General features: G+C 41.5%; 1 protein-coding gene across 3 annotated transcripts in view; it reads right to left on the bottom strand.

Annotated features, from left to right (window-relative positions):
* LOC112566806 (E3 ubiquitin-protein ligase rnf213-alpha-like) overlaps nt 1-12,598 on the bottom strand; it is a 206,149-nt gene that overhangs the window by 118,839 nt on the left and 74,712 nt on the right. For all 3 annotated transcript variants that reach the window (XM_025243173.1, XM_025243172.1, XM_025243175.1), the window contains exons 30-33: nt 10,495-10,690; nt 8,042-8,291; nt 4,212-4,355; nt 3,379-3,484 (exon numbers count right to left, since the gene is read on the bottom strand). In XM_025243173.1, coding sequence (XP_025098958.1) covers nt 3,379-3,484; nt 4,212-4,355; nt 8,042-8,291; nt 10,495-10,690 — 696 coding nt within the window. The remainder of the gene's footprint in view (nt 1-3,378; nt 3,485-4,211; nt 4,356-8,041; nt 8,292-10,494; nt 10,691-12,598) is intronic.

Genomic DNA, 12,598 nt, shown 5'->3' with positions numbered 1-12,598 from the left:
CACACAAATTAAAATGCCCTGCCATGATATAGCCTTTACTGCTGGCTCGGCGTAAAACACCAATTCCCACATACATGCACAAATTAAAACAGAAATCGTTAATAGTTTCTTTTTAGTTTTATAAGCGGCAATGTATTACCATAACAAAAATGTTCAGCTATGGCTTTTCTCTCTGGGTGAGGCTTTAAAACTTTTTGATGTTGTTTGTTTCTGTTTAATGCAGTACCAGCAGCTAAGGCTATATCATGGCGACAAAAAGTAATCTTACCTTTGAAAAGGTTAGGGACCAAACCCCCCAAGCGTTATAGCCATAACAGGTATAGCCATAACATTATTTGACTGTCTCCAATTTAAAACATAATTAGCTGTCAAGACAAATGAATAACTAATTTGTTTTTGTTTTGTTTGTGCTTAATGCCATGCCAGCAAAGAAGGCTATATCATGACAACAAAAGGCAATCTTAAGTAAAAACATTTAGGGACCCAACACCATGAGTGATATAACCATAACATCTTAAATCAGGGCTTCTGCTAAGGCTAAATTCTTTGGGGTCCCAGGAACCCCTTCTTCAGATTTTTAAGGGGTAACTGTTCTTCGCCCAAATTTGAAGGGGACCCCATTGACGAAAATTGAAGGGGTCCTCCGAACTTTTAATGCATACTGTACGCAATTTTTTGCGTAAGCAGAAGCCCTGCTTAAATAAAAGCCAACACAGGAAGCAAACAACGTCAAAGAGTGGGTAAAGTGTAAAAATTAGTGTTGTTGCCAAAAAAGGCCACCAACAAACCAAAAGATCAAGAGACAACAGTTATCAGGATATAAAAATCTTAAATCTGATGGTAGAGTGCTATCCTCCTTGAAAATGTAAAGACTGCTCCCAATGGGACGGACCTAAACTAAAGAAATTGCTGTAAAAAAAAATGCTGACGGATACTATCGAACTCGGGACCAACAAAAATAACATGTACCATATTACTCCTTTATACCATGGACAAACTGGTGGTGGTTTACCTCGTACGAAGTGTCCTTGCATGGCATAGGTGTGTCCTAACTTGAATCTAGTAAGGACCACTTCCTTCCAATGCATTGCATGACGGTAGGTGGTCAGAAAGACAGGGAAGGGTGGCATGTAGCTTTTTTTTTTAATCAGAGTGTAGCTTGTTTTGGGCCAGTATCCCGTGGCGTTGTCATTGGGAATGAACATTAGCTGTGAAGATAGACTTGCAGTCAGATGATACTAGTTATTTCAACTGACCAGGAGATTGGCAAGCGGCATTGGCCTGCGTTGACATTGCCAGTAATACCAGAATTGCCAGGGCCCAGATGAAAACGATGTCCTTATTTTGAGGAATTTTGTGAAGCTGGACCACAAGAGGGTGGTAGAAACGACTGGAGAGATGAGCTTGGAGGGCAGATAGGGAATTTCAAATATCAAAATAATGTGCTCCAAAGAGCCGTGAACATGCTGCAAGGCAAGCAAGATGGTCTAAAGTCCTACAGGAAAAAAGAGCACCCATCTGCATGTCAGGCTGAAGAAGCCTGTTGCAGTTGGTATGATGGGACTGCTACCGCAGTGATAGGGCCACCATGTGGGATTTTGGAACCACCTGTAAAGATAGAACAGATTCCAGGATAGTCAGACAGAAGTTCCTTAAAGCGATGGAGAACAATAAGGTCGCTTGTGTCCCCTTTTTAAAAGGCTGTAAAAGGTCGCTAGTATAGGATTCTTGATGAGAGCCAAAGATGATGGATCCATAGTCTAGCTTTTAGTGGATCAGGGCACGAAAACAGCACAGGTACACAGGGTTTCCAGGATGAGCTTTTAAACGACGGACATAGGATAGCATGAGTTTAAGATGACGGAGAGAAAGTGGAGGCTCACCAGCTTCTGCATACAAACTTTGTACAGGAGTGGTACGGAAGGCACCCAAACAGATGCGGAGCCCTTGATGATGGATAGGATCGAGAATTTTGAGGTAGAACTCTCAAGCAGAGCCGTAGATGATGAATCCATAGTCTAGCTTGGAGTGGATCAGGGCACGATACAGACAAAGCAGGACCATGTGGTCCATCCCTCACCTGACTTGGCCAACTATTTGGAGAATGTCCAAAGCTTTCTGACAAGAAAGAGGCTGTGCCAAAGTAAATTTTTGATGAAGAGTGGCATACGACCTGGAAGCCAAGGGAGTGAAGGTCCAACAGAATACCTTTTTTCCAGTAGGTGTCGTACGCCTTCTCCAAATCAAAAACACCCCTAAACGGGTTCTTTGCCGACAAACGCATCCCTGACAAAACGGACCGAATGGTCCAGGGTGCTGCAGCATTTTCTGAAACCACACCAGGTTGGAGAGCAGACCTTAAGACTGGAGATGTCAGGTGAGCCAGGTATTCACCATGCGTTCTAGAGCTTTGCACAGACAGCTAGTAAGATTTATAGGACGGTAAGAGTTGGGATCAGAAAGATCCCTGCTAGGTTTTGGAATGGGCACCATAGCTGCCTCTCTCCACAAAGGAAGGAAACATCTGGATCTTCAAATGCTTATAAAGACAGATTGTAAAAAGATCTCAAGAGCAGATTTGGAAAGTTGACTGCTTTATAGTTCCAATTGGTGGCAGCAACTGGTTGACCGCAGATGAAATTTCGACCGGTATATTTAAACATTAATATTTAATATCCTACAATAAAAACAACTATCTGTAATACTCTGTTTTAAAGATCATTTAAAATACATTTACGTGTGTAAATTTTAACAAATATACGTCTTGTTGTCTTGTAGTAAAATCAACTGAAAGACTGTAAATGTATCGGACGGAGAACTCACAAATCGGGAAGTAGGTCAAAAGTCCGACATTCAGAAAAAATATTCATAAAATATATACCCACACAAAAGTACAAAAGAGGCATATAATTTATTAGAATATACCTTTGAATTTTAATATTAGTTACTGTTTTCTTCTCCTTTTGGGTTGTTTGAGTACAAATCCATGTCAAATTGAGTAACCAGCAACAAATGTCAATATGGCGCTTGATAAACAAAACTTCGCGTGGTTTCTAACACAACAAAATACCTGATAGGTTAATTTTTTCAGCCTCTAAAGGGAAGTAATCGAAAGAGGAACAATTCCTAAAGGTTCCCGTGCTTTCTCCCTTATGTATTCATTCATTTACGCACAGAACTGAAAGCTCAGACTCTACTGTGTTTATGACAATGCGCCATCTGGGTCCAAGTGACGCATGAGATCGTAGAGGTAGTGTGATCGGCTGACCGCAAGCACCGCATGGTTAATGTGTGAATGTTTTGAAAGTCCAAATCATCATCATATTTGTAGGAATTGTATTTTGAACACATGAAATAAATAGTAAATAGTGCTGCTACCGTGCAATCTCCCAGGTTCTTTCATGATACTCAAGCTGTCCAGAGGAGACCAGCAGGTCAGACTTGGAAGGATATCTAAAATGTGATGAACAAGTACTTTATCCTTCTGAAACAGAGAAAGACCAAGAAATCATAAAAACTTTCTTTGTTTTTAAAAGAAATCACTTTATGTGTGATAAATTTATTTAAAAAAATTTGCTGATAAAAGACTTTTTCTCACCATGGCATTTGCATGAAACAATAATTATAGAGGCAAATATTCGTTATCACGCTCTCATTGTTTTCATTGACGATATGACTTTTTCCATTATTACAATATTCCTGTACTTTCTTGTTAAATGCAAAGGTTGGACCCACAAAACTATATACCAGAATTTTATCAAGAGATTCTACGCTTTCCATTCAATCCTGATCACTGAGTTTATTTTATCTATGCAAAATGATGAGTCATTGGCTTTGATAGAAGTGTATTTTTTCACTGCTCTATCACAGTGAAGACAATAAAACAAACTTTCTCTCTCTACAAACTCTTGCATGTTATTACTCAACTAACCTACACCTGAGTAACCCTTGAGTAACCATGTAAGGGACAATACTAGTGACTCATTCTACTTAATTCTGCATTTAACACATCCTCTATTTAAGCAACTGTTCCACGTTTGATGTTGAAATGGCGATTCTTTCCAGTGTTCAAAAATGTTAAAAATCCTCTCTCTAAAAGGCTTCTTCTCCTGATGGAAAAGATGGTTGCTGATTGTAAGCCCACTCAGGTTTCTGACTGAAAAATGGTCTGGCCTTCTCCAGCCACATGAGCTTAATATGTAATATTTCACCTGCTGTGCTTTCTGATCCAGTAATGGCATGGCCTCCACCAGGTACAGGTCCATAGGTGAGCGGAGCCACACCTTGCCCTCCTTGTTCTTGATACAACCCAGCACTAGGAGGTTGTACAAAAGATGATCAACTCCTTCTTGTACCTAAATGTACATGACGCAGAAGCATTATAACTAAACACATATATAAATGTATAATAATAATATATAAACAAACATATATATGTTTTATCTAACACACATGTACAAACAAATTCAACTGCAGTTCTGAAAACACCACTGGTGAATTAGCTGTCAAGACAAATAACTGTCTCCAATTTAAGATATAACTAGCTGTCAAGACAAACGAATAATTTGTTTTTGTTTTGTTTGTGTTTAACACCGTGCCAACACAGAAGGCTATATCACGACAACAAAAGGTAATCTTATGTAAAAATGTTTAGGAACCAAACCCCATGAGTGATATAACCATAACATTCTTAAACAAAAAACCCAATGTAAGAAGTAAACAATAATGTAAAACAGTGGGTAAAGTGTAAAAGGAGTGTTGTTGCCAAATAAGGCCACCAACAAACCAAAAAACCAAAAGACAACAGTTATCAGTTATTTCTTAAATCTGATGGTTGAGTGCTATTCTCCTTAAAAATGTAAAGACTGCTCCCAATGGGACGGACCTGAACAAGGAAAACAAAAAATTTGCTGTATAAAAACTGCCAGCGGATACTCTGGAGCTTAGGACAAACAATCAAAACATGTACCACATTAAAAAACTCTTTTTTCACCATAGAAAAACTGCTGGTGATTCACTTCGTAAGAGGTGTCCTTGTGTGGCATAGGTGTGTCCTAACTTTAATCTAGGAAGGACCAGTACCTGCTTCCGCCTCACAGGGGTGAACATAGGCCTTGAAGATAGACTTCAGTCAGATAATACTAGTTATCAAAATCAAATCAAATCAAAACAAACTTTATTGTCTGTCGACGATACCCAGGACAGAAATATTTCTTCGCTCACAAGGGAGTAAAGATACTGACCAGGAGATTGATAAGCAGCCTTGGCAGCTTGGTCTGCGTTGACATTGCCAGTAATACCAGAATGGCCAGGGGCCTGGATGAAAACAATGTCCTTATTGCGACGAATGAGAGCCGCACGAATTTTCTGAAGTTGGACCACGAGAGGGTGGTTGAAACAACTGAAAAGAAGAGCTTGGAGGGCAGATAGGGAATTTCAAATATCAAAAAGCTCCAAAGAGCGGTGAACATGCTGCAAGGCAAGCAAGATGGTAGAGATTTGATATGAGACAGAAAAGACAGTTTACAATCAAAGATGACCCCAAGAAATTTTACTTCCTGGACCACTTTGAGTACCGTGCCATTGACAGAAATAGATGGGTTTCTCAGTTTGCAAAAGATGCATACTGACTTCGTAGGAGAAAATTTGAAGCCATTTTCTGTCATCCACCTGTGTACAGCGTTTACGCACAGTTGTAGCCGACCTTCAAGGCATGTTAGGGATCGACCTTGGATTCTGAGAGCAAAGTCATCTACATCTAATGAGGCCTCCAAACCTGGACAGACATATTTCAAGATTGAATCTATTTTGATGCTGAAATGTGGAGAAAGAATGCTGCCCCGAGGGACGTGCATTTCCTTTTCCTCAGGATCAGACAGGATAGACTCCACTTGCAGCTTCCAAGTAGGAAATGGAGCTTGAAGTAGAAGGTGCTCCTGAGGAGCCACCCACTACGCGACGGCGAGCATCGGCGTATAAGACGCCAAATTCCATGCATAGGCACTGAATGGCTGCCTATTCTTTCCACTTCGGGCAGTCTCTAGAAGAAGCGACCTGAGACCCGTCACAGTTTGCAAATTTAGCGCTTTCAGAACAATCATCTACAACAGACCTGGGCAAAGGCCGGCCCGAGGGCCAGATCCGGCCTGCCTCTTGTCTCTGACTGGCCCGCCCGCTGGCCCGCCCGCCAGTATATATACTATATATACAGTATTGGGTAAAACTGAGTTAACTATATTAGTCCGGCCCTCTAAAACCATCCCAATTTCTCATGCGGCCCCTTGGGAAAATTAATTGCCCACCCCTGATCTACAACATGGCCTGTACCACCGCAGCGAAAGGAGCGGGCTTGTCACTTGCAGAAGCTAGCCCCATAACCATAACGCTGACGGTTGAAGCAGCGCAAACGGTGAAGGTATAAACAGAGAAACTTTGACCCGCAAATACCCAACCTAAATGAAGTCAGGTATTTTGGGAAAACAGAAAGTTAAGAAGAGTGTATTTGTAGATACAGATTTCCCGTCCTTCTTCAAGATGACTCTCTGCACTGCTGTGACCCCTAGGATGCCAGTTCTGATTTGACGTCGAGTTCTGATATCCTGGCATGGTCAGGGCAATAAATGACCCCCCTTGAAGAGTTGAGGGATCGGTGAGCAGTTACCTTAATGGGTCGATCGACGATCTGTTTTCCGTCCCATCGGCGCAGGGCTTCAGATGTTTCGGATTTGCGCACTCAACTCAGGTAAGGGAGAAAAAAGAAAAGCATAAGAAAAGGGGTAGGCCAGCTGGATCAGTCACCCAGCCAGAGAGAGGCTGGTTGTTCACGAGAAGCCAAGCTTGAAGAGCTGAGGGATATGTGTGGAGTTAATTTTTGTGGGTCGGTTGACGAACTGTTTTCCGTCCAATCGGCGCAGGGCCTCAGAAGCTTTTTGATTTGCCCACTGGACAAGAAAATTGTCAAGAGTGCAGACGTTAAACAGCAGAGAAGTTCGTAGAAATATTCTCAAACCCTTTTGCTATTGCGGAAGGGGAGAGGGACGATAGTGGCTGGGTCGGCTCTGTGGCCTTTACCACAAGAAAATGGGTCCAGACCCCCTCAACATCCTTTCTTACGCTTTCTCTCACCTTATCCTCACTATCTGATGGTGTGTCACATTTTTAAAGCCAGGAGGTGGTGTCTGATGTAGCATCGAGGTGCACGGGAGTTGATCGCATTTGTGTCGGGTCCACATGTTCCACTGCCATAATGCACAAGCTAGTCAAACAAGACAGCGGATTGCAAAGTGGCTTAATTAGGCCTTCCACAGAGATGTGAGAAAACATTGGTGATGTAGAGTCGAAGTAGATTGAAAAATGTATCGGCATACTGATAATTTTATGACAAACAATAGTAACACAAAGAAACAAGACAAATTACACGAACGGAAGCATTGAAGAGACGAAGTACCAATGTCAGGCAGGTTGGTCTGCTCACAATTGGAACAAGAACGATGCAGCAGAATGATGGGTAGCATGACACTGGACACACAACAAATGTCCAGAGCCTAGTACTGAATGCCACAGTTCAGGAGGTCAGCATGAAGTGGTTCAGGGTTAAACTCTTTTGAGATTTTCTATGCATACAGAAATGCAACCCCTATGAAAATGACAAAGCAGTCCATGGTGCAGGACTTCATATCTGAGTGGATATTCAAGCTGCCAGGTGAGTCAGGCAATGAGAGCTAGTGAGAGTAACAGGGTGATAAAAACATGGATCAGAAGAATCCTTATCAGGTTTTGGGATGGGCACCTCAACTGCCTCTCACCCGAAGGGCTGGAAACAGCCAAACAACCAAATAATATGAAATATCTTCAGAAGGAAAAGCAAAGATTAAAAAAAATAAACTCTCTTTATTTGCTCAGAATGAAGACACACCTCACTTGAAGTACACATTTCCTTTAGATTTCTGAAATTTGTTGCCTTTGAACACCTTAGACATTAAAATACAAACCCAATCTCTTACCACATTTGTTATATTACAATATAAACCCAACCTCTTACCTCATAAGAAATGTCCAAGTGAATGATGCGAGGAAGAATATCTCCAGTCTCTAGAGTTTGTTTGAGCAAGATGTCTGCAACATCTTGTGTCTGGACCCGGTATGTGTGTAGCGGAATAGTCACTGAAAGGTTACTTCTCTCTGACTGAGAATTAGCAGGATGGCATTTAAGCAGCTGATCGACAAGTCTTTGTTTGTACAAGGTTTTGCCAACACCAGACCTTTGAGACTTCACAACTCTCACACACAGGCTATGAAAGAAAACATCAGTTTTTCACGTCTGAAAATTGGTGATTCAGCTCTGGCAATTAAAAATCAGTGTGACATGATAATAAAGGTATTATAATTGTCAAATGAGAAACATTTTAATTCATTCCATCCTGATGACATTACAAAATTGAACATTTCAAATGGTAGTGGTGGCATCAAGTACAATGCGTTTCAATATTTACAATTAATAACCTACAATAAAACAACCATCAGTAACACACCATTTTCAACAGCAATTTTTAAACATTTAAATGATATGAGTACCAGGCAATATAGTTCCTGTTCATCTACTAAATTCAAATGAAAGACAATGGCTGTATGGAATAGAAAGAAGATCAGGGTTAGATCAGGAAGTGGATCAGGAGACAAATTAAAATAATTATTTACAGAAGATATATATACAAACACTAAAATGCCAAGCATGAAATAGTTTATTGTACTATGGATTAGACTTTAAATATTGCTTACTCTTATATTGGCCTTTCTGGCTGTTGAAATCCATGTCAAATTGAGTAACTAAGCAGCTGTCTCAAAAATGACTCTTAACCATGTGACTCATTGCCTATTTTCAAATGGCTCAACCATGTGACTCATTGCCTGCTTTCAAATGAGAGAGAAAAGGAATAGTTGTAACCTTCAGACACATTCCTGCTCACTTTTTGGAATCTGAATAGTTGGGAGAGAAGAAAACTGGTGCTTTACACTGAACCAGCAAACAAGGTTATATCACAACAAAGCAGCTGGTGCCCCATAAAGAGAAAAGAATAAATGAAATCTGAACCCAGGATAGCTAATCCTTGCTATATTGATGACTGGAGTCTGAAAAGTACGGGAGCATTGGGCTGAAGAAGAGTTATGCCCTGATTCACCCATATAACAGGCAATACCCTACTGGAATCTCCATCCTGCAGATGGCTAAAAATGCCTGATATTGTCCAGATCTTTCAAATTTCCATCCACACCTTATGGAAGTGGGTGTTGATTGATGAAAGTTTCCTAGCTGATGTAAATAAGATAATGTTGTCTGGGGTGGAGTAGTGAAAGTCTATTGGTTGGGTCCTCACACGTACATATTGAATGGCTGCCCCTTACTTCCACTTCTTTTGAAGAAGCTATATGCAAGCCATGGTGAAATAAGCAGGCTTGGAACTTGCAAGAGCTTTTCCCATGGCAATAATGACGATTGGAGCAGTGCAGTGGAGAGGGAACGAACAGTGATACCTTTACCCTTACAGAAACTGATCTAGATGTAGTGGGAGACCATAGGGAGACAGAAGTTTAGAAAGAATGGTGTGAAAACAAATTTCAAATCTTTCTTCAAGGTCACTTTCTAAGCTTCAGCCTGATGTCCCTAGATAAGCAAAACAGCAAAAGATGTTTTGTTACCATTTGACACCACATCTAAAATGAAGTCCATATCCCAGAAGAAAAAGGTCATTTAAGATACTTACTTAACTATGAAAATAAGGCTGAATTATGACAATTATGACACAATTGATAAATGCATGAAAAACATGCGAGGGTCCTATCTTTGGACGTGAGCCACTTTCCAGTGGGGCAAAAGCACCTTGGAGCAAATAGGTACTACTCTCATACTAAGGGGGGACAGAACTAAAGCTGTACTTAGAGAGGGGTTTGAGTGACGCAAGCTGCTTTCCAGCAGGACCAAGACACTTTGCAGTAAAACGGTAGTTCTCTCGTACTCAGAACCAAAGTTTTACTGCTTTTCCAAGCAGGGCCAGCCACCTTTCAGTAAACAGGTGCAAGCACTGACTTTTGCTTGCTATTTATACTGGACATTTTGGGTGCTACATCACCCGATGTTGTTGTTTGTCTCATGCTGCGCCACTACTGCGACCAGTGATGGGGTGGAAAGGGGCGCAGGGTGGGAGGAACAAGCACTGTTAACAGTACACGCTGCTTATACAAGCACTCCCGCTACAATATTTATGTAAACTACTAGAACAAGACTGTCTTAAGATGTGTTCAAACGCTTGATAAATGCATAACAAAAGTAGCCAAACAACATGTATGCAATTAAGAAGGAGACCTTTTGATCACCAGCACTGCCACTTTAAAATTTTTGCTTTGTGTTTATGATAAATATATTCAGGTAATTTTCACTGCTTGACAGAGTCGCCATATATACACAGCATCAAAATGTAGTGCAGTTATATCTGTTACCTCTCAGGATCCAAAGCAGAGGCTGACTGCATCCCATGAACTTTACGCAGCCCACTGAAGCAGTGGTGAATAAACTTTTGGATGGTGCTTTTGTTGCTCAGAGCAGGTGCTGGACGTCTATATTTTTCAAGGACTGCCACAATGCGAGCCTTGTATTCGTTTTCTTTGGTACAAATGACCACAAGGTGGTAGACTTCTGTAAAATACACCAAAGAGTTTTTTTAAAAAAATAATAATAATAATAACTGTACACACAAGCCTACCCTGGAGGAAACTCTTTGCATTAAAAACATAAATCAGTACACCTGAACACTTCTAACTGATCAATCGCCCATGTGAACAGCAACTTAGAAAAAATGGGAGGGGGTCAATGTTGAGGATGGGTCACAGCTTGCAAAAGATAGAGTTTTAAAGACTTTTTTGGAAGAATTTGCAGCATGTGAATGTCAGCTAGAGACATATAAGCTGGTTAGGATTAGGCCCAAGGTGAGACAGAAAGCACTGTCCAAGACAGTCTGATAATTAAATGAAGAGAGCAGAGACCTATAAGAAACACACTATACAGAATATGGTTACGAAACAACTGAAAAGTCTGATTCATGCAAATGCTATAATGTGTGCTGCAAAATGTGAATGAAAGCAGAATCAAGAGAATGATAGTAGTGAGTAGTACGAGTGCGAATAGTGCTCTCCCGTGTAACATGTTTTCATCATGCTGAAAGATGTTAATAATATCTTGCATAACTGGAGAGGGAGGGTTAGAAACTGAGTAAGAAAAGAGACTAGAAACTCAAAGAATTGGCAAGAGCCAGAAGAGTCAAAGAAGCTGAGGCAACAGTGGGACCACTGTCAGCATGACCAACGTGTACAGCTCTTTCTCTCTCCTCTGTACCCAAACATACATAGTGGATTTTGGTGAGCACGTTAGTGATCTTTAATGGAGGATGCATCAGGAATGCAAGTTCTTGCAACTGATGACTGGAACTCGGACCTAAGGCTTGACCCCCCCCCCCCGCCACTGTTTACATGGGAAGTTGTGTACTTACAAGAATGATAGTCTGTAGCAAATGTTACATCGACGATTAGCCTTATTCCTAACACATTGAATTCTTCGACAACTGTATTTTATGTTGGAATGCTTAAGAAGCCCAAATGAAGCCCTGACTTAATGACAGAAATTTGTGTGATTGAGATGGCTACTGGTTGATTAAATAATTTACTGATTCGACCACGCACCAATCAATTCAACCATGGCTCTTATCCAAAGCACTCAGTTGATTTGGCCACAGCCATAACTGATTCAACCACAGCATGCAGTTGATTCGACCACTGACCTCGGTTGATTTGATCACCAAGAGCAAGTCACTATTTAATATAATGCTTGTTGTATGTGGTAGAGGCTGGCTAAGATGCTAGCTGAAGGCCGATTGGTCAGTAGCTCCGACAGGTTGCTCTGATTGGCGTGCTGGTTTGTTTTGGGTCCATGGAGGACAGAAGGGGCCGCGATAGAAGGAAGGGGCGGCACACAGCCTCAGCTCCCCAGGTGGACACAGTAGCACAGCCAGCGATACCGTCCTGTATGGCCTGGTACCCATGGCACATTACCCCTCCCAAGAGACATAAAAAGGGAGGAGTCGAGAGAGAGAGGGGCGCCCGGTAGTGTAGTGGTTATAACACTCGCTAATTGTCACCACTGCAGTGGGTGACTTTCGTTTCGGGACACTTTCTGCGTGTGACATCTGTTCACAGGGCTGGGCGTCTGAGGATTTTTCTGGGTACTCCAGTTTCCTTTCCCTATATGTAGTGCAAAATTGTCGCAAGGTGGAAGCACTTTCCTACTAAACAAACAACTCGAGGAGAGAGGGCAAGAGTGAGCGAAGCTTGAGAGAAGGATGCGACGAGTCATCACCAACCAGCAGCTTGGTTGACTAAGGACAAAGTCTGTGCTCGGAGCTATGTTCTGTGTTAAGCTAAATCCTTCAGACGGCCAGCAAGCGGTCACTGTAATAAAGAGGTTCCAACAACCTACGGCTACATGTTCGCATGTTATTTACAAAGTGAACACGAGTGTGTGCCGTGTGGTAGGCCATCCTGTTACATGTAA

Source organism: Pomacea canaliculata, linkage group LG6, assembly GCF_003073045.1.
Source record: "Pomacea canaliculata isolate SZHN2017 linkage group LG6, ASM307304v1, whole genome shotgun sequence".
Lineage (NCBI taxonomy): Eukaryota > Metazoa > Mollusca > Gastropoda > Architaenioglossa > Ampullariidae > Pomacea > Pomacea canaliculata.
The sequence above is the reverse complement of the archived record's forward strand: the minus strand, read 5'-3'. Positions and strand labels throughout refer to the sequence as shown.